This window comes from Anas platyrhynchos, chromosome 22, assembly GCF_047663525.1.
Source record: "Anas platyrhynchos isolate ZD024472 breed Pekin duck chromosome 22, IASCAAS_PekinDuck_T2T, whole genome shotgun sequence".
Taxonomy (NCBI): Eukaryota; Metazoa; Chordata; class Aves; order Anseriformes; family Anatidae; genus Anas; species Anas platyrhynchos.
Window position 1 is genome coordinate 6,857,310 of NC_092608.1, and position 23,456 is coordinate 6,880,765.

Here is a 23,456-nt window from a genome sequence, read left to right on the forward strand (position 1 = left end):
TCGGCTCTTCTCCATCCTGGGCACGTACCGGGCTGAAATCCCACAGCACAAGGAATGAAGGTGCTGGGTGGGTGAAAGAGTCTTCGAGAGGTAGCTGAAGCTGCACCTGAATGGTGTGGGGTGGCCACGCGTGCTCTGCTCTGCTTGGTGCAAAGTGAGGGGAGGCAAAGGAGAAATGACCAGACAGGGCCAGAATCACCCAGCATGGTTTTGTGCCTGGGTTAGCCAGCACAGCACCCCTGGGAGCTTAGCACTGATGGGATTGAAAGCAGGGATTTAGGCGCACGCAAAACTGATGCTGCAGCATCCTGCAATTATCCTTGATAAACTGCCAAAGCAATTAGTGTGAGCTGAAGCACACCTGCAGTGGCCTGTACAGGCTTATCGGGGCATATTTGCTGCCCTACTCAATACAGATGCAAATATTTGGTTACTGAGGAAGCCGTGAACATTGCCACAGTCTCCAAGGCCATCCCACGACGTGTCTCAACCACTCCGGCTGGCGGATGCTCTCCCCAAAGCGTCTCTATCTGCGTCCGAATCCCTGTCCCCTTAATTCACCCGCCATTCAGGTCGAACCCAGTGCAGAAGATTTGTTTCCAAAATATTTATCTCATCTCCATGCAGAAGGGAAGCACTGGTATTACTGGGATGGAAAACATCCCGGCAGGAACACCAGCTCACCTGCGCAGGGCACGCTTGGGGTGGGAGGTGATGCAGGGAGCGCGTCCTTCCATCTGTGGCAACAATTTTGGGGAAATCTTGGACACGCAGGAGATCACAGAAATGTGCACAGTCAGTGGTGCCCCTTCCACACATCCTTCAGGAATCAGTGTTGGTGAAAAAGGCTGGATGCAACACCACCACTGCCTGCAGACCCCAGAGATTCAGCAGGGGCCAGATGTGGCAGAGGGGATGGGGATGGGTCCGGTGCTGAAGGCGCTCAGCCCAGCTCTGTCTTCTGCACCAGTGAGCGGTGCTTGGAGGGCAGATTTAGCAAACTTGGAAGAGTGGAAGTGAGCTCCTGGCAGACCTTCCATGCAGCTGCATTCTTCTTTGCAGTGCTGGCATGCAAAGGAAAACCAAATGTGGCAAACTGAGTTTTTTACCCCTGAAAAAGGTGTCTGGCCAAGGAACAGAGCTGTAATGGGAGAAGGTGCTGGGTTTCAGCTCAGCTGTTTGCATTTCACATGGTGCTGATGGAATAGGTAGAAAATAGAGTGGGATGAAAAGCTTAGAAAAGGCAAGTTTGGGGAGGAGAGAGCTCCTCAGAAGGCAAGAAGGAGCACGCTGCTGCTTGTGGCAGCTTCTAGCAGCTCTTCTGCATGAGCAATGGTAGCTCCCATCCCAAATATTTTCGGTGTTCAGAGTGCAAGGTGCTCCCCAGTGGGGCTTTCCACATGGTCCCGTCTCTTATAACCCCCTTTAGCATTGCTTTTTATTATTATTTTCCAAAGGCTGCGTTATATATGATTATTATGCCCTCAAAGAAGCTGTTTTCTGCAGTCTGCCCCCAGTGGCTGGCAGGGCCATAAGGTACAGCATCCTCTATGTTAAATACCCATCCTGGAAAGATGCCTGTAAAAATTCTGTCAATTCTTATAAAAAAAAGCCTGGGTCGTGCAAATCACCACTTCATATACCTGGGCTCCGACCAGCAGATGTGGCCATTAAGGAAAACCCAAAGAAAGCAGAGACCTGGGATGATGCCATGGGGACAGCAGCCACTGAGTTTTTCGGGGGTGATGCGCAGCCGTTGGGTTTTTGCATGATAGAGAAAGCCCTGGGCAAGGATGTTCCCAGGCACCAGGGCTCAGCTGACAAATCCCTTGGGCTGGTGTCTTCCAGGCTAATGAAGCACCGAAAAAATGAGTACAGAACCACTAAGCGGATGCACAAAGCAGCCCTGAAATAGTTGCTGAGGTTTGCACGCAAAGGACGCTACCATGCGTTAAAACACTGGGGCAGGTGCCAGCTCCAGCCCAGCCTTGGGTACCACACTGCTCCCCCAGCGCCATGAACCTTTCACCTGCACCAAGGGAATGTAAAAACCAGGCCTCTGCAGGTGCAAGATGATGACAAATCCAGCCCACTTCTCCCAGCCCAACGTCTCCACCCCCCAGCCCACTTCAGGCTGAAGCAAATGTTGCCTGTGTGCTGAGAATGAAAATAAATGGGGAGCATCATTCTTAGCATGGCTAGCTGCAGTCACCATGATTTAATGGGTGCTGCCATGGGATGGTTTCTGTGTTCAGAAGTTGCACCATTTCCCATCACTTTTCCTACCTTTCCAAATAGGAAGACACCAATCACCGCTCCAGTATCCCATGCTCTCAGCTTTTGACATGGTGCTGGACCACAGGTGAGCAATGCTTCACGGAACAAAGCATTCCCTTTCCCCGAAGAGCCCTAATCCTTGTTAATTGTTGCTGGTGTCATTGATTTGGGGTGGTGGGGAAATCAGTGTGTCCTTGGGAGGGGCTGCTGAGGGATGCCAGAGGCTCACTCACTGCAATGGCTGCTGGCAGTGACCTTACCCCGGGTGTGGTGCAAAGCCAATTAGGCTTGGTGGAGGGGCTTGTTGATTAGCGAGCTTTGGTAGTGAGTTCCCATCTGAACTCACTCTCTGAGGTTTTCCTGCTTCCTTAAGGAAAGACAAAATAAATTAAAATTGTGCGTTGTTCAGCACGGCAGAGGGTGTGGTGCAGCACCAAAGGATGCTCAAGGCAACGCAAGGGGTCACCACTAAATTCTGGAGGATTACCCAGATCTGGGGTAAACGGCCAAATCTGTTCTTGCTGGACTGCTGCTCCTAACAGTAACCTCAGGATCTGCACCTGAGGACGTTCTTGCCATTAATAAGAAAATAAAACCCACAGAGTGATGCAAGCTACAGGTGCATCGCTCTGGGCTCCCCAACTGGACAGCTCTAGGACCTGCTTCAGTCCTGGGAAAACCCTGGGGCCTGGGTCATCCAGCCCAGGCCAGGGCCTGTCCTCGGAGCCCTGCCCAGTGCCCGGTGCCATCTCAGCTCCATGTGGATGGTGAGACGGCTGCTCCTTGTTGGCGAATGCCGCCAGCACGGGCGGCAGGCGGGCACTGCGCGCTCAGCAAAATCACCTTGGGTGTTTCTTTGAGTCACCTCGGTAACAGCGAGCCTCCACCTCGGCACATTCATTTTTTCCAGGTGGTGCCGGCAAACACGGGAGGTGCACACACAGGATCCTGGGGAACAATGGGAAAGGCACCGCGCTGTGACCCGAGAGCCCTCCGACACCTGCAAGGGTTGATTTTGCAAGGCTTGCTCTGAGAGCTCCTGAAAGCATCGCCTTTTATTCCAAAAGCCATTCTCCATCCCAGGAGGAGATCCCCACTGATCTTTGAGCTTGGTGCTGCTGCTCGGCTGGGTGCCTCTCGGACACGCCGCAGCGATCGCGCAATTCAATTAAAACCATCGCGTTGATTGCTGAGCGGCCCAGAGGTCCAGGAGCAGTAAGCGGGAAACGCTTATTTAATAACTTAATTACCGGATTGTAACAACGCTTCAAAGGTTCTGATGGTGGCTGACAACCTCATCCCTCCTGCCTTCAGCCCACCGCTGGCCAGCTCCCCTCAGCCCGGGGCAGGGCTGTGAGGTGCGGATGGAGGGCACCGCGAGGGCTGGCCCTGGGGCGTCACAGCACCACAGAGTCATCTGGGTTGGAAGAGACCTCCAAGATCCCCCAGCCCAACCTCTGAGCTAACACTAACCAGTCCTCCACTAACCCATATCACCGAGATCTACATCTAAACCTCTTCTAAAGACCTCCAGGGATGGTGACTCCACCACTTCCCTGGGCAGCCCACCCCAATGCCCAACAACCCTTTTGGTAAAGAAGTTCTTCCTAATATCCAACCCAAACCTCCCCTGGCACAACTTTAGCCCATTCCCCTCATCCTGTCACCAGACACATGGGAGCACAGCCCAGTGCCGCCTCCCTACAGCCTCCTTTAAGGCCCCTATAGAGAGCGATAAGGCCCCCCCCGAACCTCCTTATCTCCAGGCTGAACACCCCCAGCCCCCACCAGCCTCGCTGCCCCCCTCCGTGCTCCCTGCACCCGACCGAGCTGGGCCGGGGATGGGAGAGGAGAGGAGGGGACGGGAGGGGAGGAGCGGCCGCGGCGCTTCCCGCAGCCCCCGGGGGCGCGGCCGGGCGGAGCCGCTGCCGGGCCCTCCCCTCCCCTCCCCGCGCCGCCCGCCGCTGGGTGCCGGTACCGCGGCGGTGGCTGCGGCAGTGGCGGCGGCAGCCGCAAGGAGCGCGAGGCGGCGGCTCCCCCATCCTCCTCCTCCTCCTCCTCCTCCTCCTCATCCTCTTCTTCTTCCTCCCGCTGCCGGCCTCGCTCCCCCCGCCATGAACTCGCTGCTTTTCGGGGAGATGGCCCGAGCCTTCGCTCCCGGCTCGGCGGCGGCCGGCGGGGCTGCGCCCTGCCCGCTGGGCCCCGGCCCCGGCGGTGGTGGTGGTGGTGGAGGCGGCGGCTCTGGAGGGCCCCCGGGGGTCTCGGGCGGCCCTCCGGTGACGGCGGCGCTGCGGAACGACCTGGGCTCTAACATCCACCTGCTGAAGGGGCTGAACGTGCGGTTCCGCTGCTTCCTGGCCAAGGTGCACGAGCTGGAGAGGCGCAACCGGCTGCTGGAGAAGCAGCTGGCGGCCCAGCAGAGCGAGCGCGACCGCCGCCTGCGCTACAAGACCTTCTCCCGCGATCAGGCCGTGCAGACCGACGGAGGCCTCCCCTCGGCCGGGCCGGGGCTGGCGGGGGGGCCCGGAGCCGGTCCGGCCCCGCCGCATTACGGCCGCTTGCCCGGGACCATCTGGAGCTACACCCAGGTGCGGCGAACCGGCGGCGGGGGGCTGGAGACGGTGCAGGGCCCCGGAGTCTCCTGGATCCACCCGGACGGCGTGGGAGTGCAGATCGACACCATCACCCCCGAGATCAGGGCGCTCTACAACGTGCTGGCCAAAGTCAAGAGGGAGAGGGACGAGTACAAGAGAAAGTGAGCCCCGGGGGGGACAAGGTTTGGGTCTGGGGGGGACGGGGAAGGGGCCTGAAGGGACAAGGTTTGGGGCTGGGGGGTCCTCCCGGGGTCCCGACCCCCTCTCCATCCATCTCGCCCCCTCTTTTTGGAGGAGGGCGATAAGGCGCTGGTAGCAGCGCATCGCTGAGGTTCCTCCTAAATTTAGCCGGTCTCCGGTTTTCCGGGCTGATCAGTAGTCGGTTTTGTCCGCCAGCTCTCCAAAATTAGCTCAGTGCTGCAATATTTGGGCTGCGAATGCTGCAGGGGAGGGTTCGTGCGGAAAGATGCTGCTCGGAATTGGTCAAAACGGCAACAAAAGCCCCCACGACAGCCATTGTAAGCCCTGGTAATCCCGAGGTTTCCTCCAGCCTGTTGGGAAGCCCTGGGATTTCAGATGCTGCTTTTCCTGGTGGCTGAGAGCGTTCCCTTTGCTTTGCTGGATTTGCCTGCTTGATGTATCCGTGGCAGAGATGGAGGCCAGGAAAAAAAAAAAAAAAAAAAAAAAGGTAGTTGGGATTCTGCAGGGAAATTCCTGCATTGTCTGCGAGCTACCTGTCCCTTGGGACTAACGTGAATGCTCCCGTTTTGGGGTTTTGTCATTTTTAGGCTTAAAATGTGTTGTCTCGCTTGAGTTTTTCCTGCAGAATAAATTTAATCCTTTTCTATTTTTCCTTTCCTGGAGGCAGCCAGCATTTCTTGGCCGTGTGGCCTGTGAAGCATGCCTGAATTTCTTCCGTCCAGGGTAACAGAGCTGCAGTGTGCTCTCTGCATACTTCAGCTTTTATAACAGAGCTACCCCTGTGAATTAGCTTAGTTTAGAGAAGCTTTATAGGCAGGAATATTCTGTTCAAGTAATAATTTTGTGTTCACCAGCGAAGTCCAATTTCTTCAGGCTTCTGTGCTTCATGGCTGCAGCACCCTCTGCATCTGGGTGGAAAGCAGTTGGCCTCTTTTTGGTGTGGAGCGGTTGATGCTGTCACACTGTGGGGTTGTTTGTTTTTATGGTTGGCACCACGGAGATGGGAGCCGTGGAGCTGAGGGGAAGTGGTGCTTGGTGGTGGCTTGTGTAAGGAAGGTATGTGTCGGGTGTGGGCTGCGTCACCAAAAGCTGGGGACACTTCTTCTTTTTAATGGCTGCGTGATTTTTGTGGGTTTTTCCTTGCCAAAGAGAATGGGAACTTACTAATGGGTCATTTAAGTTGAGTTTTGCTGCTGGTACGTGGTTGGTGCTGTCTGGTGTGCGTTCACTTACTTGCGTTCAGCAAATATTCTCTTCATTCAGGTCTAACTCTTTGTGTGATCAAAGTTATTGCATACTCCAAATAAATTTAATGGAGTGAAGGGGGCCTCTGGAGGCAATCACAAACCTTATTCTTGCCACCCTTCCTGCTTTCACAACAGGTTTGTCTCCTAATGCTTGAGAATAAAATTTGGTTAATACACACTAGCATGCATCACACTAGAATTATGTTTGCAGTCTGTCTTTTACGTTCCTGCTCTAAGTAGAGTGACTATTACCCTCTTCTGTGACCTTCACTGAACAGATGGGCACCACACCTTACACTCTTTTGGGGTGGATTGGTTTTCTCATTGGTGGCCTTGAGCATGCTTTGGCATGCTTATGAGGTAGTATCATGTTGTTTTTGTTTTAATTCTTGCAGACGGAGTAGATTAGTCCATTTGATTACATTACCCTGAGCTAATGTGGCATTGCAGTGTTTGTCAGCAGTCCTGGAAAGACTGGTGCAAGTATTTTCATGTTTGTTGTTTGTTGTTTTTTTTTTTTTTTATAGGGAACAGGTTCTTTGTCATGACACGTGTATGCATATGTACATGTATATAAATACGTGCTCTGTGTTTCCATTATCTTGCCGGGAATCCTTTTATGTTCAAGTTTTGTTTAGGGAAATGTTCTCCAAATGGAGCAATAGCCTCTTGCCTGTGTCCTGATGATGTTGTGAGGGCCTGTGTAGAGCTAAGTGCATGCACGAGTTTCTAATGTGGATTTGTGATCTTGCAAAGCTGTGCGAGCGTTTGAAAAGCCGGACAGGGAGATGCACAGCCCCTTGGCCCTGTGGACAGGGGTCTTTTGCAGTGGTGCTGCTCCAGGTATCTCCTTGCTGGAAATACCGCGTTTGCTGGGCCTGTTGGAATGCTTTTATTCACTGCTGGTGTTGTCTCTTCCCACATAACCATTTTGACTCCAGAACCAGCAGAAGGAGGCAGCCTCCTTTGAAGCAACAAGGCCTTGTGACCTGACCTAAGACACCACTGTGATGTGCAATAACACTTAAGCAGATGTTACCTTTTTTTCCTAGAACGATGGAAGCTTTTTCTCCCTTTCCAAGCTGACCACTTGATTTAGGAGGGCACAGCTAGGAAAACCTCCTTATTTAAACTATTTTCTTACCAGGAAAACACGGGGTGGATAACTGTGTTCCTGTCAGTGAACCCTGCTCAAGTGAATACTTCTCTTCACGAATGTATGCTTGTATGTGATGTCTGTTGTTGAAGACACAAACTCATTATAGCATACTAGCGAATTGAAAAATGCAATGTTTGAATTCAGAGTTGAAATAATTGCTTTTTGTTTCTCGTGTTTTAAAGGTAACACTACTGCTGCTCCTAAAAACAATAGCTGAAATTATTTAGATGTTCTTTCCGATGAAATTCTCTGTGCAATTTTTTGTCATTACAGATAAATTTTCTGGGATAATATGTTCAACTCCTGTATTGTGTCCCCCCAGATCATTTTTTTTTTTGGACGCTGTAATGCAAGAGACTATTTGGGAGTTCTGAGCTATATATATTTAAAAAAAATACTAGAGCGTATAGTCAACAGAGCACTTAGGTCATCTTTACCCATGTTTTGTTTGTACCTGACCTACAAATGAGAAAATGTTCCCCCTAGAAGCCTAGCAGATATTTCAGACCAAAATTAGCAAGTTGCCTTAATCTTACAATTATTTTTTTTAGTAACGATCATGATTTTACAGGGTGCATTATGACTTCAGCTGTTGGAGTTTACAGTTGGAGACCACCTATAGGAAAACTGAACCTAAAATTCCCCACCTTAACTTATGCTAGCATTTAACAAACCTTCTGGCAATAGATCTGATTCCAAATCCTTTGTAACTTTTTTTGTTGTTGTTTTGTTAATACCCTTGCAGTGGTAATGGTAACCGTGTCCACTTTCTTTGTAGTCAAACTAATGTGATGGAAAATTCTTCTTCCAGTCTTTCAGGGTCTTGAAATGTAGGTAAAAGTCAGAGCTTTGTCATAAGCTGAAATACACACAAATGTGTTTCTAGACAGCAAAAAAAACCCTGAAACCAGCTGTCTTGCTTCATCCCCTTTGAGCTGAAATCAAACAATCATGGGGTTTTTAAATGACCAGTGTTTGAATTTGGGATCTATCCTGCCCTCCCTCCATGGGTAAGTAGAGTGGGATAAGCAGGTTTAACTGTGTGCATGTGACTGTGCCACTGCCCGAAAGGGATTTGGGGTTACCGTGATCTTTTTAGGTTATTTGTATTAAAAAAAAAAAAAGGTGTTGGGATGTGGAAGTGGAGCAGGCTGTCACCGTGTAACTGCCTTCCTCGGGCAGCTGGGGCCCTTGGCAGCTGTACTGAGGGGTGATGGCCTGCGGTGCTATTGCAAACTGCATCCGGATGTTAAATCTACTTGCTTATTGGGGAGGGGGGAGCAAATGAGTCCCCCCTCCTAATTAGCCACGTTACATTGCTGTTTGAGGCTGAAGCATCACCAGTCTGGCGAAGGTGGGACACCCAAATGCACACATCTGGCAGATGTGGCGCAGTGATGCTGGGCACGGTGCGTGCCCCTGGCGAGGGGCAGCCGGACCCTTGTGCTCCTGGGAGGCAGCCAGCCGCCAGCTTCCAGAGATCTACTTTAAGACCTAAGTGCGTCGCTGTGTGTTATGACAGGCAAAATGCTGCTGTGTGGCCAGCCAGTCTGCTGACTTGGTGAAAACCTGCTGCAGTCATTCCCTGCTCTCCATCTTCTTTCTCTCTTTTTTTTTTTTTTTCTCCTTCCTTCTAAATGCAAGAAGGCTGCTGATCTGTCTGTAGCGATCTTTGCTCCGAATGCTTGAATAGATTTGTATATTATGGTTTCAAAATTGTTCTTAATTGGTACAGATATTGCGTTGGCCAGATGTTAGTCGTCTTTTCCAGCAGAGACTTAACTGTTACTAAGAGTTGAACTGGAAATAATTGTTTTACCTCAGGATGGTTTTTCATTTGGAAGATTAATAAAGTCCACTTGAAAAAGAGATTATCTTAAATTTGCTGCAGCTGGAAAGGACAAAGATTATCATTGTCAAAGGCAACGCGCGTCAAAACTAACTGGCTCTCATTTTTTAAAGAAGGGAACTTAATAAAAACGTGCTTAAGATAAACCCTGGAGGAATGTCTGAAAACTTTTAAAGCTAAAATAGCAGTGGTAACAAGATGCAAATGTTACGCATAGACCCAATAAAAAACAAATAATTTTTTTTTATCCCTATAGAAGAATGTAATCAGCATTCTAGACTTCTGTCCACGTTTCAATTGGTTACAGAGCTGGTAATACCACATTCTCTGTGTAAAGCCAGATATATGTATTAAATTCTGCTATTTATACTTTCCCTTTTATATTTTAAAGGGGCTAGTTAGGTTTTGCTGTGGCTTTCCACTAAAATTGTTTCGTATTCCTTACCAGTTCCAGTACAGACTTGCAGCCTGGTATTAGAGATTTTTGGAAACCCCTTACAAGATGTGAAGTTTGATGTTAAGTGCTTGCTCCCGGGAAACCTGATATTTGGCCTTAAAAAGATATTTTTACTTGCACTGGAAGGGCATGAGTTTTCTGCATGAAGGATGGATAAAACTCGCTGACGTGATGAAAAACTTGGCCTTTTAGCAAAAATATACATCCCTTATCAATGTTAGTTGGAAAGTTGTACTCTTTGGAGCTGTGCAAATCAATCACTTTACGAATAACGTTTGCTGTCAGACATGTTTGTCCTTAAACTGTGCTATTGCTGTTTCTAATATGCTGCTGCAGAGACATGCCTTATCCGATGATATGTGAATATCTGGAGCGCTCTAATAAATCTTAGTGTTTTTTTTTTTTTTTTTTTTTTTTTTTTTTTTTTTTTTTTCCATTGGTGTAACTAGAAACTGGGGTTCCTGGGCTGTAGTAATGTAGGAGAAGTTTCAGGAGGAGAGGCATTTTTTTCCTTTTGTTCTACTTTCCAACAGTGCCCCATGGACCCGGGTGGGCTTGAGGCAGTGTTGTGTTAAATACTTCAGTAGCTGCGTGCGTGTGCGCGTGCATGTGCGCCCTACTGAACTGGCTCGAAAGGAGAGCAGCCAGAGAGGGCTGAGATGCTAGGATTGATTTGAAATGGTGTTAGCTATTTACTCTGAACTTTATCTTCGTCTAACTATTAACTCCGATTTCTGATTAAAATAATGAATTTGCAAATGAGCTAGATTGGATGTGGTGGGGGGAAAAATCTCCACGTTACGTTGTGGTTAGAGTTTCAGAGAAACTTGGGCCAGGCTCTGTGCCCTGCTCTTCAAAGAACAGCTTCCCCTGTTGAAAGAGAACCACAAGACTTGCTGTGTGCATTTTGAATTTACCTTTTGATTCCTCTGGTGACTCACACTGGGAAGCCTCGGACTTTGTGAAGAGAAAAAAGACTTTCAAAGCAGAGCTTGAGAATTGCGTAGGTCTGTGGGAGGGGAGCAAACCCCCCCAAATACCTCTGATCTCAAACCTAAATAATCTCTAAAGACCCTTGCAATTTAGGGGTGAGGCAAAAACAAATGTAAAAACAAGTTATTTCTGGCTTCATCGTGGGTAATCATAGCCTTTCATTGCAGTGATGCAGCCTGGGTGCTGGGCTTGTAGCTAAAGAAAGCGCGGAAGCCATGTACAGCTCAACAGCTGCTTTTTTGTGGTTAGGGTTATGTGGTGATGCTCTGCCAGGTCTTAGGCCGGCTTCCTGCATTTTCTTTTGTGACTAAATATTTTTTAGTTTGCTGAAAGTATGCATGGGATGTTGTTCTTTGTGAGCTCTTTATGGTTTAAGTCTCCAACTTAAAGTTTAAGCGCAACTGTTTAGCTTGTGTTTGTACAAGAAGGAAGAGATTTTATGGTTTGGCCTTCAAAAATAAAGGTCCAGACGCAACAGTATGCATCTGTACACTGCTTAGTTTAACTGAGGCTCTTCTGCAGCCTTGTGACCAGCCCATAGTGAAAGATGATCTTGTTTCCAGAGCCCTGAACTGATTTGTTGTAAGAAACAGAATGAGATGCTTCATAAACAGGGTGCAAGGAAACTGTATGGCAAGGCTGTGCTTTGAAAGCCATTGTCCAAATATGTTCTGCTCTGCCCCCACGATATGCCTGGCTTCTCTAGGGTATTATTCTCTTTTCTGCATTTCACTCTCTCCAGGTATGTTTTGTGTGAGTGTCCTTGGGCTGGCATTATCCTCAGGTTTCCATGCCTCCCACCCTTGCAACAGAAGTGAAGGAGCGTGACTCCATTTTATGTTCAGAATAGGTGGGCGGAAAGTAAGCGTTGTGCAGGCTTGGATCCACTGATAAATTACAGAGTTTCAAATATATTGTTAAAACGTCTCTGTTTGGGGTTTGAGATTAACAAAAGTAACTAATGACCTCAAGATGCTCATGCTTGCTGATTAAGTCACTTAGTAAGATGGCATTTGGTGTCAAAGCAAAATAAATAAATAAAGTGCATGGCATTCCATAATCTCTGGCTGTCACCTAGTCTAGAGGTGCATCCTTGCTGTATCTCTCTGCTTCAACGTAGGTGTGGAAGAAGATTGGGCTAGGACTGGTGCCTGCTAATGTGTTGCCTGGCTTGTGCACATCGTGCTAGATGTTTGTGGAAATGTTGGTGATTCAGCGACCTCTTCTAGAACTGTCACAGTGTCAACTTTTACCATGGGTGGATTAACAAGGTGCTTGGTTTCAAGTGACTTTTAAAAAATAAATAATTCAGCATTTGTTTAAAATACTTAAAAATGTGTGAGAGTCTCTATCTCCTGCTTTGCTTGCTGTGAGCAGTGTTGATCATTGTATGCAAAATGACATCAGTTTGGCCTTTGGATCTACGTGAATAACGAGGCCATTCAGTGAGCCCTGAGAGAAGGGCTCCCTGTGCCCACTAACAATGCAGCCCCTCGTTAACAGCACACAGCATGATCTGCCCGAAGCTGGATTGTGGATGATGCGTTCCTTCAGCCTTACATCTGCACGTGACACGGTATTTACTGGGCTCCATTTGGAAGCGTTCTGCTGGACTCGATGTATCCCCCCAGACAGTATTAATTTGAATCCCCTTCCAAGTAGGTCTTGGGACTGAAACCAGTCACGTCTGTCAGGGCTGACAATTCTATTTCGAAGCTTTTGGCTTCAAAAATGAGCCCACTGCTACTTCTCAGAGCTTGATCTCACTCAAGTAATGTTCAGTTCATCCTTTTTTGGCTTTTTCTATCTGGAAACTACCAATGTGCTGCGTTGCGCTGGAGAAGGATTTTAGGTGTGTGTGTGATCTAAAGGAGAGCTTGCCTTGCTGTTGTTTGGAATGGGGTTCTGAGCCTAATCTTCAATCTGCTAATTTCAGATGGTATATTCTGAATTTGCCTTGAAATACAGATGAAAGCAAATCTTGGCATTACAGATCAAATTCCACAGAACTTCACAAATCTCTTGACAAGCCAGATGTTTTGATTTTTTCCAGTCTTAAATGCTTTTACAGATCTAAATCAAAGCCACAAAAAAGTACACTTCAGATTAAATTCTACGTTGTAAAATGCCAGCTACCAGTACCCAGGTGTCCTGTAGCTTTACAGACTCCTTTTTGTTTACTTTTACATGTAAATCTATGGCTTTTTGTACGTGTAAGTAGAGATTAACGTTGGTTGAAAGATGTGACAGCTTGCGTACCTTGTACTAAAGAGAGGAAAGCCAGGGAGGAATTAACTTGGTCTTCTTCATGTGAGCTAGCAAACGTAGTAATTTACAGTGGCTCATTAAACACAGAGAAGAGAGATGTAGAAAGAAGTGATAATAATAGGACTGGATCCCTCTTTACCCCTAAATACAGTAGATGCGTTGAGTCCATCCAGTGACTGATGCTGGAATTAGAAAGATCAAAAGGATCCTGGCTTAGTATTTACTCCAAATCAATGGTTTCAGCAGAAAAAAAATATTTCTGTTGCTAGACTCTTACAGGTAAAGCTTGTCAGTATGTCAGGGGAATGGGGGGAAACAGAATTGTGTTTCTTCTTAATGAAGCCTAATCTGATACAGGGAACAGAATTTAAATTTAGCAGGCATGTGTCTGTTCATAGAAGTCAAGCCTTCGTAAGTCAAACCTAGTTAACAAAAAAACCCCAAAGTATTGGTGTAATTCCGTAGAATGGCATGGGTGCATTAATATTGAATTGTAATGGGAACATTGGAAGAGTTCTAAAAACTACTGTCACTAAAACTGCCCCAAGAGAACTTCTGTGCAGGTGTAAGAATATCTGTGTTGGTATCTCTCTAACTTTTGCAGTAAAGCATTGGTCATATGATGAAACAGCGGGCATCCTGGATTCTGTTCCTAAATTTTCTACCAATTTTTTTCCAAGTGACTGTACCAGAATCACCTGGCCTTTGACTATTTCTCTCATCCACATAATTTTTAAACCCTGCTGTTTTTCTTTCTTAAAAAGAAAGGGAGAAAAATGAGTGTAAAACACTTGAACTCTTTAATTCACAAGAAAATGTTTTTCCACTAATCTGTATTCTTAACCAGAGCGTGGAAGTGCTGGTTGTCAGTGGGAGATCAACTTTTCTTGTTAAAAGGGACAAAGTGACCCTGGGAACGAAGCCCCACTTGCACAGATGCTGTACAGAATTCAAGAACTGCTGTGGGACTTAAGTAAGTTCATTTTGTGATAACTGTCCCTGAAGGACATCAAGCTCTTGGATGCAGCCTGTGATGAATCTGCAAATAAACCCCTTTTCTTTTAGAGCTTCTCTTCCCCTCCTGGGTATTAGATCCTCCTATCCGTTTGTATGCAACACGGTCAGGCTCTCCCCTGCTAAGTTTCATTGACTGTAAGGAATTTGCCATCTCCTTTACTGACTGACTGTGTGGGAGACCTTAGGAGCCGTACGGCCACGTGAAGGCAGGCCATGCTGCTACTGGTGCTGTGGGCTAGGCCGTGCACTGGACCGGGCTCACTTTGCTGCACTGTGATAAGCAGCATCCTGTCTGCAAATACACGGGCTTCCCCTTTCACCTCCTGTGCTCAGTGAGGCATTAATTAGTGTTTGAGCCCTCTGCTGAAATCAAGACACAACGTGAGGCCCTTGTATGGAGATCAATGTGTCGTGCTATGCTGCCATCCTGTTGAGTCGCCTTTGGTCTCAGTGGGGTCTGCTCCGTGACTCAGCTGCTCTGCTGGGATTCCCAGGCAGCGAGGTCAGCCTGTGTCACACCACTGCCTCGGCTGACCTTCTGCTCTGGGCTTTGTGCTGGAGCTTTCCTGAAGCCCTTCTTCTCTTCCTCTCCCTGCACACTGCATGCCGTTTGCATCCCGCTAATTTTTGGTGACTGGAGATTTTGTACAGGTAACGTAAGTGCTGCTGTGCTCGGCATCATCTGTACAAAGCTGCTGGCAGGGCTGCTTGCTTGTTTCTATCAGCAGAACATACTGCAGGCTTGGCTGGTGGTGCCTTTGCTTATTTTGTTATTTATTTTCAACTGTTAGAGCTTCCCTTTCATTAGTAGGGTCAGCCTTGAGATTTATTTGACCACGAAAAGATTGTTTGGAGCCTCCAACTCATAGTGTTTCAGACTGCCTTCCTTAGAATTGGATCTCATTTCTGAAAATGTAGCAGTGTTCCTCCTTTTTTTTTTTTTTTTTTTTTTTTTTTTTTCCCCACTGTTCATCTCTGAATTAAGTACCAAACAGTTATGTCACTGGGAGTTTATGTAACAGCAAAAACAACTGTTGTGTGTGTGTGAATTTAAGACTGATCTGCCTTTCTACAGATATTTAGAAATGCCTAAGCTTGAATTTTATATCCTCCTAGCTGTCATCTTTATTAGTTTGCTTCCATTTAAATGGCAGAGTACTGTGGTTTAATGGTACTTCTCTAAAGACCAGTCACTGTAATTAGCTAGGAATACTAAACTGTATTAATCTGCCCATTGTACTAAAGTGATTAAAGCAACTTAAACAGACTAAGCACTCTCACGTTTCTTGGAGCACTGTGTAAGGAGTACAAAATATTTCTTTCAGTGTCACAGGAGTCTTTGAAGAGCTGTTTATTTCCTACCTTTTGTTGTTACCTGCCTTATTAGAATCCTGACATTACATGTAAAGGCTGTGCTTAAATGTATTTATCTTTTCAAAGATAATCCAACTCTTAAAATATAGGTAAGTTAAAACTGGACACATAGGAACACAGTTTTGAGACTTTGCTGCATCCTAGCTATGTATCTCAGCTGCCTTCCTGTTTCCTGAATGCTGGTAAGCATGATCTCATTTTATAAAACAGCTTCCTTGATCTTTTTTTAGGTTCAATGAAGGCCTTCAGTGCTGGGGCAGAGATTGAGTTCTTGCTCTTGGTTTTGAGGCTGGTTCTTAAAGGAGTTGGAGGGAGAGGAAGGGCAGAGAGAGGTAAACCTAAAGGAAAGGTAAAGAAAAGGAGGTATAGCTGCAACGTGCAATTATTCTTGGTATTTCAGGCTGAAAAAATCACAGAAGTGAATGAAAATGTTGTGGTAATACATTCCAGCATGACCTCTGTTTCCGTTCTGCAGAAGAGCAGTGTTTTGTTACTTGGGCTTACTGGGGCGTATGCCCTCCTGAAGCACTCAGGGGTGGTAACAGTGGCATGTTTCCAACAGATACTTGTATACATGAATGGACTCAGTAATGTAGATAAATATCTGAGGGAAGGGTGTCAAGAGGATGGAGCCGGTCTCTTTTCAGTTGTGTCAAGCAACAGGATGAGAGGCAGTGGGCACAAACTGAGGCACAGGAGGTTCCGGCTCAATGTGAGGGGACAGTCCTTTACTGGGAGGTGACAGAGCACTGCAACAGGTTGCCCAGAGAGGTTGTGGCATCTCCTTCTCCAGATATATTCAAAATACCACCCACGCAAGGTGCTCTAGGTGATCCTGCTCTGTGGGGGGGTCGGACTAAATGATCTTCAGAGGGCCCTTCCAACCCTGCCCATTTTGTGTAGCAGCCTGGCTGTTTGCAGAGAGCACTTGCTCATGAAATCAGCAAGAATCAACCAAGACCTTTTATGAGAGAAGTTGTTAAAATACTAGTGTTTTGTACTGAGTACAGGCTACATCATAGCAGCTCGCCTTAACTTGTTGTATGTTTAATTGCATAGTTGAGCTCTCAACAGAAGTGGATCGGTGCATCCCCAAAATGGATCAATGGCTTGAATGTCGATCTAGAGAAGATGCAAATATCTGTGGAAAAGGAGGTAGATTTGTTGTGTTAGTAGCTTGCAATAGGTGTTGAAAAAGGTGCTTTTTGTGATCACTTTGTGCAGTGACAGTGATGCATTTGGGCTAGCTGGCGACCTTAGAAGTAAGAGTAAAACAACACATGCTATTTAGTCTGTTGTATTCCTGAAAGCATTCCTTTAGAAAGGCCATTGACTTCAGTGGGATTTCTTTCAGCTGTTCACTGTGGAAACTGTGCAGACACTTTTGGTTTGCTCTGCAGAGTAAGACTTGGCTTCATGGTGGCTTATTGTGAAAACACCTCTTGAGGAGACACCTGGCTGGATGAGTGCAGTGGAACTCAACTTGGAACCCACGGACCCAACATGAGCATAAAAGTTCCAGTGCCAGAAAATCCCTGCTCCATCTAGAGCGCAGCTGCGTTACTTGAGACATCCAGGGTTTCCACTTAGTAGCAGATTGCCATGAAGTCCTGAGGCAGTACTGAAAAAAAATATTATTCACCCTACATGGGAAAAATTTCCTGTAGTTAAAAGCTTGCTAGATTACTGCTTAGAGCTGTGATGTAAGGATCTTCCATGTAGTCATGTGCATCAGCTGAGATAATGTACTATTTTAACTTGGCAGCCTCCAAGAGGACATTCATGAAAGCTTTCATTAGGTGTTTATACAAAATAGAAGGGAAATTCATGCCACAGAAGTTTGCCTGTATTTTCCAACAGCTTAGCAGTAGATCTTATTATGGCTTTAAATCTCTTCTGTAACTACTTGTCTCCTCAGCTGCCAGACTTCTGGCAAGGTGGCTGTGTTTTGCTGAGAGCTCTCAGCAGCAAGAAGGAGGTGGGACATTACAAGTAGAATGTCCTGAACACCATAAAAATACAAATGTATTTTTAAAATGGTGATGGCATATCGGAGTACACTTCTGACATCTTTTCAAAGTCACTACAAGGCTAGAATTGTACTCTTGATACAGTAAGCACTCTTCACCACAAGTAGACTGCAAATGTTTTACTCCATGTCTTACTTTTTCTTTTCCTACCACCCAAGACCATTCTTTTCATACTAAAATTTTTACCACCTCTCCTGTTTTCCTGGGGATTTAGAAAACAATCAGAAATACAGGAAAGAGAACTGAGAACTAGAGGTAAAAGGATAGGATAAAATGGTTAGGGAAAGATGAATACAGCTGTCTTGTGGGGAAAAAATTGTATTGGTCTTGTGCAACTGAGGACTAGAGGAAGAAAGCTGAAAATCAGCTCAAGCCTCGTGCTAGATTTTAGAAGTTGGAAGCTCTTGGCTACAGAAACAAGTCACAGCAAGGTCTGGCATTGTCCTCTGCTTGTAATACTTTCACTAACTTGTTATGTTTGTTAATGGGTACTTTATATTACTCCTGTAGTGGTGATGTGCTGAACTGGTTAAGGGCTGAGAGTTAGACATGAGTATGCTAGGGAAAAGAGAAACAGGATGGGACCCTCTTGTGTTAAAAACCACAGGACATCAAGATCAGCTCACTGGTTAAAAATTTTAGCATGGAAGATAGGAGTTGAAAACCACACTTTTGGTGGCTGGCTGCAGAAAGCCTTTACTTATTGTAAATGTTTGCTTAACACTACTTAACACAACTGTAAACTGCACTCTAATTTTTTTTCTAAAATACTAATATTAGTCATCTTAAATCTTAGGGAAGGAGCTATTAAAACTACATAGAAGGCCTGGAATAAAGCTGTTGATAATTTATTTTTTTAAGCCAGCATGGCGTCAGACTCTGGGACAGGCATGCCAGTGCCTATCTTCTGCTGTTTGAATACATTTGATTAAATTAAGAGCATTAAGCAATTTTTAAGTTTCCTTAAACAATGGATGGATTCTTCTGTGATTATAACATGAGTCAGTTATAATAATCCCCTTTCATTGCACAGTTTTGTTCCTGAAACTGAGCACTGAAGTATTCTTGGTAACTCCCTTATAAACATCCTACCTTACAATTTGATGAAGAAACTTTTCTTGCTCTATTCTGTTATGCTATAGCCTGTATTCATTTCCGTAATGATGTGGATGGTGGAGATGAGCTGTCCAAAGGAATCACATGGGTTTTTGGGGACAATGATAATAGCATACTGTATTCCACAGCTGAGAGTCCCCTTTGTCTGCGCAGGGTCTCTAAAAGCTTGTTTTGCCCGACCTTTTCAGTGCAACAGACCGCAGTTCTACAAGTTTTTCACATTAACACTTGCGCCAGGCTTTTTCTGTGTGTTGACTCAAAGAATCTGAGATGCTGAATAGTCTCTGCAGTAATTGCAACGCGATTTAAAGGCATCGGTTAGGCTACCGTTTCCTGCCCTGCTATTGTAGGGTTAGGAAAAAAACAACTATTTCAAGATGTTGAACTTCTGCTTCTCATTTGCTCCAAGATGCCTGTCTGTACCTGTGTACATGAGACCTGAATAATGAAATTTAACACCTCCTTTGCCACCCTGTAGCAGGGTAGGTAAACATAAAGCAGAGTTACTCAGGAGGACCACAGGATAATGGGGAGCTTTTTTATTTCTGTAGGAAGTGTAAACATATATATATAAAAGAAACAATCAGTACTTCTTCAGGCTTGTAGTCTCCATTCTGTTTTTTGTCTTTCATTAGAGTTTTATGGTGTCTGTCACTGTATTTTGGAAGTACTGTCTTTGAAGAGAATGGTCATTAGTTGGGAATAATGAGTTTACTCAGCTGAATTTCACAGTGAGTTTATTAGTATGCATGTGCCAAGATGTTAGGACCAAGCACCTGAATGTCTGTCATACTACCATAAAATCGTATCTTTTTCATGGGTGGAGTTGTAAAATAAATTTCTGTACATGATCAGTTGTCTTTAATGCATGACGTTTGTAATACTTGTGTTTGTTAGGGATTTCCTTACATGGGAATTCAGCGTTCAATAATTAACTTGTAGCTAGCAGCGGTATACAGTCATGTAATCCTGTGCTTTTCAGATTACCTGTTTCAAAATGAGTCAAAGTAATTACTTTATCTGCAGTTATGACAAGTTGCACAGGAATGCAATGCTCTTGCTGTGGCTGTTTCATAAGCTGTGCTTACGGTTGTCTTCTGCAGGCCTGGGAGCATGCAGAGCTGTTCCGTGGGCTGAGGGTTTGCTGCGTGGTGTGGAGAAAGGAGCGTGTGGCTGCGTCTTCTAGAACAGCTTGATCGGGTGAAACTGACTGTCACAAGCACAGCTAGGGGCTGAGGGTGAGCCTGGAGCACTAAAAGTGGGCCTAGAGACGGCTTTGGTTTGTGTAAAATTGCATTTCTTTTGGACCTTGGTCTTTCTTCTTTGTTTTATAACTGTGCTCGTCAGTGGTTGCTGGCACAGTGAGTGCTCTTTGGCACTGTGAAACCTCTTGGAGGGAATTAAAAGTAAAAAATAATAAAAAAAAAAATAGCAGTGTGGGAAGGAGCTGAAACAGCCTGAAGAAGATGATGCTGTCCTCCAATATGGTGAAATCAGGATGTGTCTATCTTCTTAAATTTCCTCTTTATTGCTAATATATATATATATATATATATATATATATATATATATACACACACATAGAGGAAAAATAAGCGGATATACCTACAAAAGGGGGGAAATGCCTTGCACTTGACTGATACAAGAGGAAGAGAACTGAGAGCTTGAGCGTTGTTCCAGAATGACTGATGCAGTAGCTACCTAGGCTGCAGTAAAAATCTTCACAAATATGTCTTTTTTTCCTTTTCTGCCCAGTTGAGCTAAAAAAGAAACCCAACGTGTAGTGCTCTGATTCTCGTCCTTCCAAAAGTGTCTGCTGTACTGATCTATGTCATATTTTGGTATAAATCTGATCAGATGTTTCGCAGATTCACCTAACCATGTTTATTACGCCATGTGTGGGCTGCATCAAATTCCTGGGATCAGAGCTGACTTGTCAAGCAAACTAACAGTCTGTCTGACTTGTACTTTCACACTAAAGTGCTGCTGCAGCTATCCTGGAGGCACGGAGATGTGGCCCTGGAAGTCCTGCTCACCAGCGGGTCTGCAGACTCAGTGTAGCCACGGAGTGCCCTGTTGGGGTAGGGAATAGTAGCTACCTACCCTAACGACAGAGAAGCCTGCTGGAAGCCGATATCCTAGCTAATATAATGGTTCTGCAGCTCACATTTCTGATATGTTTCTGATAGCTGTCAGGCTGTCTAAGGACTGATCTTAGTAGCTGAAAATTTTAAGTTAACCATAAATTTTGTCTTTTGCAGTGGGGAGCAGTTTAGATGTAGGATTTCAAGCGGTTCGTCTTCTGCATAGTGTGCTTTCCCCCTTGCATCTTCTTACATCTTTGCCTAGTCTGGGGCTATTGGTATTGTTTTTTTCTAATTGTTTTGTCCTTACCTTGTGCTCTTGGCTGCTTTTCCTTTTTTATACAGAGGAAATGCTTATGCCCTTGCCCACCCCCCCAGGAAAGCTAGCTCACAAGCTGAGCTTGTAGGCCTTGCATTTTCCTGGATTGTTTTTTTCACAAGGCTCTTTTGTTAGAAACTGAACTGGGCTAGCTTCAGTTACCACAAAGCTTACTGGAAAATGGAAGGCAGGAAGAGTCCCCATGTTCTCATGTTACTGCACAAATCCCTCTCCCCTTCCTGGGGGTCTGTCATACCAGTGAAAAAAATGCATTTCAGCTGTCAAAAACTGCAATAGAGCCACACTGCAGAATTATTTGCTCATGCTTAAGACAAGTATATTTGATCAGGAGTTAATAAACACTGTCAAGTAGATTTTGACAGGGGTGAAAAATGAATTTAAGCTGCTGATGCCAAGTAGAAAACAGCAAGTGCTGATCCTGCCTGGAACCCCTTGCTGCAGACTGTCTGTGCCCACCCCTCTGCGCAAAGTAAATACGGCTCGATCTGTTCTTTGTTGTGTTTGTGCAGGTCGGCGAGGCACAGATCTGTAGAGCCGTTTGCTGCCCTGGCAAACATAAGAGGAGGACACGGAAAGCAGTGTTTAGTTTACCTGATATAACAGTTAACATATCATGAATTACATCATAAACCTCGTTCCAAGAGCTTGCAATCTGCCGGTATCTTATCAGCCGGAGCACTTTATGATTTACCAGAAATCTCTTTCTGCAGGCTTCAGGAAATGGTTGTGCGCCTATGGTCAGCACACTGGTTTAAGGTGTGGAGAACTCTAGTGATAAATGTGATTCTAATTATACTCTGATTCTAGCATATGGATACTTCATAAATAAATACTGAATACACAGAGGTCTTTTGTGGTTTTGCTTTGTAAAGTGTGAAAGCTCAGTTCCTCCAGAGCAGTTACAATTTCCACGTGCCTTATACGAACTGGGGTACCAGAACAGCTATGCAGAAATGTAAAGATGCTGTAAGATCACATGGAAAAAAAAATAAAAATAATTACCTAATCAGGTTCATTCTGGGAGGGTGTACTCCTGGCCATTGTTGATAGGTGTGGTTGGGAACACTTCTCAGAGGCTTAATGTGTTAGTCAATATTTAAAATCGCTTGCAGCTGCAGAATAGGCAAGCCCATGATACAGAGTTTTGGTTATGTTGTCACGGGTATGGTCTTCTTGAGAAGGATTTGAAATGGGTTTTGAGAAGTAAAGAATGGACAATACCTAGGGAATTAGGAAGTTCTACAGAATTTTCCTCTCCGATGAAAGTAACTTGTCTACTTCTAGAAGTTCTGGACTCTCTCCTATGGAAGGGGTTAGCAACTGGGATGCTGATTAGATGACAAATGCAAGGGAAAACAAGACTTCTTTGCACGACATTTGTCCAATTCAGAATTCAAACACCTTTGAGAGTGAGTCAAAGAGTCTGGCTTAAAGAGAAAGCTGGGCAGCAGTGAGCTAGATACCCTTATCTGTTTTATGCTATTTCTTCATCCACATACAGTGGAAAAAAGTTCATAATTTCTTTTGAGGAAGAAGCATTTCAAGTGCATTTGCTATTAAGTGACGTGGAAATAAACTACCAGCGTTAGTGGCCTTGGATGCGTTGGTAAATGGCAGACCTTCAAGGCTTTTTTTTCTTCACTCGATTGGCTGTGTGATTGAAAATAGCTAGAGTTCATAACTGATGCTTCAGCATAGTGCAAGTTCCTTTGTAAGGACAGGAAATCTCTATAGGTGCTTTCTTTGTCAGGTAGTTGTGAAATATTGTGAAAACAACTGACAGCAGCCTCGCATGCTGTATTAGACCTATTTTGAATAAGTATCTTGTGTCTGTGGGCTTCTGTGTTTGGGGCTGGGTGCAGGTATCAAAAGATACCTCAGATTGAAAACTGCTCTTTTCAGTGTTTTTCAGTTCTTTTCAGTTCAGTTTTTGCAAGAATACATCATGCAGAAGCGTGTGTCTTGTAGCTATGTACCTTAAAATGTACATGTATTTAATGTTGTTATGAAGATTCTACGATTACATGTAGATGCTTCCAATATATTAAAAGCACCATTATTTGCTCTCTAAAGGAATGCAGGCATGGCTGTTGCTTCTGCTTGAAGTTGTTAAACTCCTGTGCCATTATGCGTGGCTTAATGAACTTAATGAACAAATGAATTTACAGATGATATTTATTGTGGTCCCATTAAAAGTCTCGATCATCATTCCAGGTGAATGTAATCAGAAGGTATAATTACGCAGTGTTTTCCTGTAGAGGAAATTCTTTCAGTAATTCTCTACACAAGAAGTCGCTGTTGTTCAAAGACCTGCATGGCATTTTAAGTAGAGCATGAGTCTAGAACAGAGCTTTGATATTAACCTTCTCTTTGTAGTGAACCCCCTGGGTTTTAGCAGCATGAAGGGCATGAGTTCTGCTACGCAGTGAATTTACCTGTATAATCTAGAC

General features: G+C 45.4%; 1 protein-coding gene across 2 annotated transcripts in view; it reads left to right on the plus strand.

The window, feature by feature from the left end:
• The first annotated feature begins 4,208 nt into the window (after positions 1-4,208).
• IFFO2 (intermediate filament family orphan 2) overlaps positions 4,209-23,456 on the plus strand; it is a 43,533-nt gene continuing 24,285 nt past the window's right edge. Inside the window, exon 1 of one of the 2 annotated variants that reach the window (XM_038166551.2) lies at positions 4,209-5,032. In XM_038166551.2, coding sequence (XP_038022479.1) covers positions 4,392-5,032 — 641 coding nt within the window. In that variant the 5' untranslated portion in view covers positions 4,209-4,391. The remainder of the gene's footprint in view (positions 5,033-23,456) is intronic. The other variant, XM_038166550.2, reaches the window with a different exon arrangement.